This window comes from Triticum aestivum, unplaced genomic scaffold, assembly GCF_018294505.1.
Source record: "Triticum aestivum cultivar Chinese Spring unplaced genomic scaffold, IWGSC CS RefSeq v2.1 scaffold220790, whole genome shotgun sequence".
NCBI classification, from domain to species: Eukaryota; Viridiplantae; Streptophyta; class Magnoliopsida; order Poales; family Poaceae; genus Triticum; species Triticum aestivum.
Genome location: NW_025237583.1, coordinates 1 through 4,617, shown reverse-complemented (window position 1 = coordinate 4,617; position 4,617 = coordinate 1). Strand labels below are relative to the sequence as shown.

At 37.6% G+C, this 4,617-nt stretch overlaps 1 protein-coding gene across 1 annotated transcript; it reads right to left on the bottom strand.

Moving 5' to 3' along the window:
• Positions 1-240: 240 nt before the first annotated feature.
• Positions 241-1,319, bottom strand: LOC123176542 (MADS-box transcription factor ANR1). The gene is made up of 2 exons (XM_044590700.1): positions 951-1,319; positions 241-330 (listed from the first exon to the last, which is right to left on the bottom strand). The coding sequence occupies exons 1-2, from the start codon at positions 1,224-1,226 to the stop codon at positions 241-243; spliced, it is 366 nt and encodes a 121-aa protein (XP_044446635.1). The 5' UTR covers positions 1,227-1,319.
• Between the last annotated feature and the right edge of the window lie 3,298 nt (positions 1,320-4,617).

Here is a 4,617-nt window from a genome sequence, read left to right as displayed (position 1 = left end):
CAAATTTCAGGTGGTAATCTACAACTAAGTAAAATTGCACACACAAATGATAGAAAAATTGGCGAACCTTTTCATTGAGTTGTACAATATAGTTGGCAAAACTTTGTTCCTAAAATGTATCAGGAGACACAGAGTTAGCATCATTCCATCGAAAAACATATTAGCATCATGATTATGGTGGAAGGTATGGTGATCAACAGAAGTAAGAACATACTGAGAGAGCCGATTACCTTCTTCTCTCTAATACAACGTAAGCTCTTCTCTAGTTGATTTTCCAATAAACACAAGTCGTTGACTCCTAGGTTTGATAATCTCTCCCCCATTAGCTTCCTGTAAGTCAGACAATGAGATGACTTGAATGATTTTCCATGTTTACTCAAGCTGATTTAAATTAGATAGATAGTACTGCAATTGAATTAAGAACTTTTACCGATGATGATCTTGAAGTATCTGCATTTCCTGCTGTAATTTCCGTACTTCACCTTCCCAAAACTAGCAAAAATATGAGATTTTTTCTATTACCAGAAACTGAGTTACTGCAAAGCGTTACAAATTCATATCACAAATTTCGTACAAACTAATAAAATAATGATTACGAAATGGTACTACCATGAGTATTTGGCATATAGGCATAATGAATAATTTTCCTGGCTTACAGTGTATGCTAAAGTATGTTCATATGAATACTTGGTGCACTTTTTGTTCTAAAATAGACGACACTGATACACATCAGTAAAAATTAAGCTTCTCTAATTTCACTATCAATATAAAAAATATTGAGGTCAGTCAAATGAACATAATATCATTACATTTGTCATGACAACTGTTTTATAGTTCCATAATTTTACTAACTTGTTTGTATGAAAAGATAATGGTTTTTACCAAGGATATCATGTATTTCGGAACATCCGGAGTACTTAACAAGGTTACGAGGCAATATGCGTTCATACCATGATTTGTGACACTGGATTCAACAGCTGGTGGTTCTCCTGTGCAGATTGGTACTTATGAATGATGGAAGGCATGCCCATGGTGGTGGTGGTGGTGGAGCTGGCATACTCGTAGAGGTGACCGGTGGAGGAGAAGACGATGACACCGACCTGGACATCACAGAGGATTGCCAGCTCATGTGCCTTCTTCATCAGGCCATGACGCCGCTTGGAGAAGGTGACCTGTCTGCTGCTCATCTTCTCAATCCTCCTAATCACAATCTTGCCCCTAGCCATGCTAGCTCTTCGATCTCCTTAACTAATTGATTACTATACATATGTTATTTCAATTTCTCCCACCAACGCTCACACTATATAAGCTAGCTAGGTAGCTAGATCTTCACTTCAGTAGTCCAATAGATGGTTGTGTGTGTAAGCATGTATCTGCACACCCCTATATATGAATGAACCGGATGAAGACTAGGTGCTCATCCAAACATGCAACTTGCAGATTAACAATTTTATTTTGTAATGAGCAAAGGAGGCAGAGTGCATGGTGATCAATGATCTTGATCCCATCATTCCCTTAATAAATAGTGTAACTTGCTGCAATCCCTGGAGACTGTGAAGGGGCAGGGAATCCCTGCAACAATTGTTTTTTGTGTACCGTACGAGGTTTTGGAATCCGGTAAACATCACGCCTTGTGTCGAGTTTTTTGCACAGTTTGGCTCTCGATCCACACAAATATCGGAGCAGATTCGGATTCGATTGGATTCCTGCCAATGCGCAAGTAGCACCACTTTGTCGTCAGCAGTACAAATTCCAGAACGGAATCACAAGTTAAATATATATGGGGTACTGATCCATCTGTTTCAAAAGATAAGGCTTTGACCAATAATTACTACTCCGGATGTATTGGTCAAAGCCTTGTATAGATGCAAAACGTATATTCCATAGTGGCCTTGTATATAAAAATGAAGGGACTACTTCTTAGATTGTCGAGAGTAGTGGTGTCCTCTAATAATATCAGAAGTGAAATATGCATGGGCTAATAACTGATCTTCTTAGATTTTCTGAACTGAGAGGGGCTGTAGGCACCAAAGTTTGCCGCTAACAGACGCATATAATTACGTCAAGTTCATGTAGGACAAGGCCGCCAGCACAACATTTCGCATATAATTACGTCAAGTTCATGTAGGACAAGGCTAATAGACGCATATAATTACGCCACTTGATTGTTTTGCCCTAAATATTAATTAGCACACATATATACCAAGGATAAAGACCGAAGTTCAGACAGAAACAGAAAATTCAGATGACTGAGAACACCACATATTAGGATAAATGTGCATCTTGTTCTTCCGATTGAGCATAATCATAAATATATATAATAGCTGGGGTCACAAGTTCTGGGAAACTTTATTCGTAGAGTATGGTTTGATAATTGCTAGTGGACAATATCTTTAGCCAGATGCTGGATTCGAAAATCCTAGTGCACATGCATGATGAGCTCATGAGCTCGTGTGGTTGTGTGGTCATTGTACAGGCAGCTAGCTCAAGGAGGAAAACCAACTTGATCCACAATGGGACAAAGGGGCAGTACACACATTCATCTCACGGAGAGTGTCTGCTAGCCACACCTTTATATTTCCGATTTTGCTAATCCTCGGTTGACTGAAGTTTTAATTTGCCTCAGTCGATTTCATGGAAAGCCCCGAGGCCGAGTCAGGAGTGACATGGCGCCAGGATCGACGAAGTGGCTGCGCCAAATGAGGGGGGCTGAATGTTGTTAAGTCTTGTTAGGGAGGGCCGGTGCATGAGGATACAACATTTTAGCAGCAATTAAGCACCTCTACCTCTTCACATGCATCGTAGACATGCCCCTGCGAGTCCTCCATGTCTCTGCCACTGGGTATCGCTGATGGAGGAGAGTCAGATGTTGACGGGTACTTCGGATGCGTTGCAACGAAAGGGAAAACAATCATAATCTCCAATGACTATGACCACATTTTGTTGCATCACTGAGATACACTATCACTCTATTTTTCATTGAGACATTCCTTTTTTTTAAATAATTGTATATATTTCACACAAAAAAGATAATTGAATATACTTTGACCGTAGTCAATTACAAACATAGCACAGACACATCATCGTCGAGAAACCGCGGTAGACAACAGGTGTCCCAACACAAATCCAAAAATACCTCCAAAGAAAAAGAATATACAATCCGACCCCGGGAGGCTTAACGCAAACCAATCCAGCACGAGTTGCTAACTGTCGCCGCCGTTGAGACTAACAACAAAGAAAAAACGCTAAAAGCCACCAAAGCCTCAACCAAGGGCACACCATAGTCCGAATCGGCTTTCTGAGTCGAATATGAACCCCAGCGTGAACAAAGAGGCGTTGCCATTGTGGCACATCGAACGGGGATCAACCCCGTGCATCTCCCCAGCTCCAACTCCAGCACCTCCATCCGGCAAAGTCAAAGAAGAAACACCATATCTGTAGCCACAAGCCACCAACAAAGTACTGGGCCACCAAATCTCTCGCCACCCGCCGCGACCTCGTGAGAGCATTATCCATGTAATGTATTTATAGACAATGTGCATGTATAAAGTGTTATTCAATCATAAAAACATGGTACAGTTTCTCCGTGCATTGGATTTGTGTTGGTGTCAATTGCATCTTCAGACATAGACTAACAAAAGAAAAGGTGACATGTTCATTCCCATCATAAATAATTGGTTAATTTAAATATCTAAATTACCTTTTAATTTAATTATCCATGTGTAAAGAACCATTACCTTCATTAGTTGATATATTCTTGAGAGCCTAAAATCTTGAGGATCCTACATGTATGTACAGTAACTAAGAAAATAGATGAATAAGAAATTGATGTTTATTGGTTTTTTAGGGATAATTGATGTTTCTTGATATAAGTTAGCACATGCCCATTAGTGATTAAAAAATTCCTTCTGACCTTGTTTTCACATCAGCCCTATAAAGCTTAAAGATTACCAAATGTTCATAAATTCAAAAAATGTACATGTTTTCAGAAAATGTTTAGAAATTTCAAGTTCTGTTCAAATTTCAAAAAATATTCTTGTTTTAAAATAGTGATTGGAATTTTCTAAAAATGTGTTTTTTAAAATAAGAGTTTTCAAAAAAAGATTCTTTATGAAAAAATTCACAAATTCAAAAAATTTAGGAATGTAAAATTTTTTCGCATGTTTCAATAATTGTTTAAAATTTAAAACAATGTTCCCTTATTCAAATTTTGTACACAAATTCAAAAACGGCCATGTTTAAATTTTTTTGTCAGGAATTAAAAAGATGTTCAATTTTTTCAAAATTTGTTCACAAATGGAAGAAAATGTTCCATTTTAAAATTTACTTCCTCTATTCCAAAATGTAAGTCTTTTTAGAGATTCCAATATGAGCTACATACGGAGCAAATTGAGTGAATCTACACTCTAAAATATGTTTATATACATCTGCATGTAATTTCTATTGAAATCTCTAAAAATAATTATATTTAGGAATAGAGGGGAGTATTCACAAAATGAAGCAATGTTCATATTTTCGAAAAAATATCATGTTTCTCAAAAAATTGGTAATTCAAGGAACTATTCTGAATTTCAAGAAATGTTTGTAAAAAACTAATAGTATTCCGATCTACCGCGG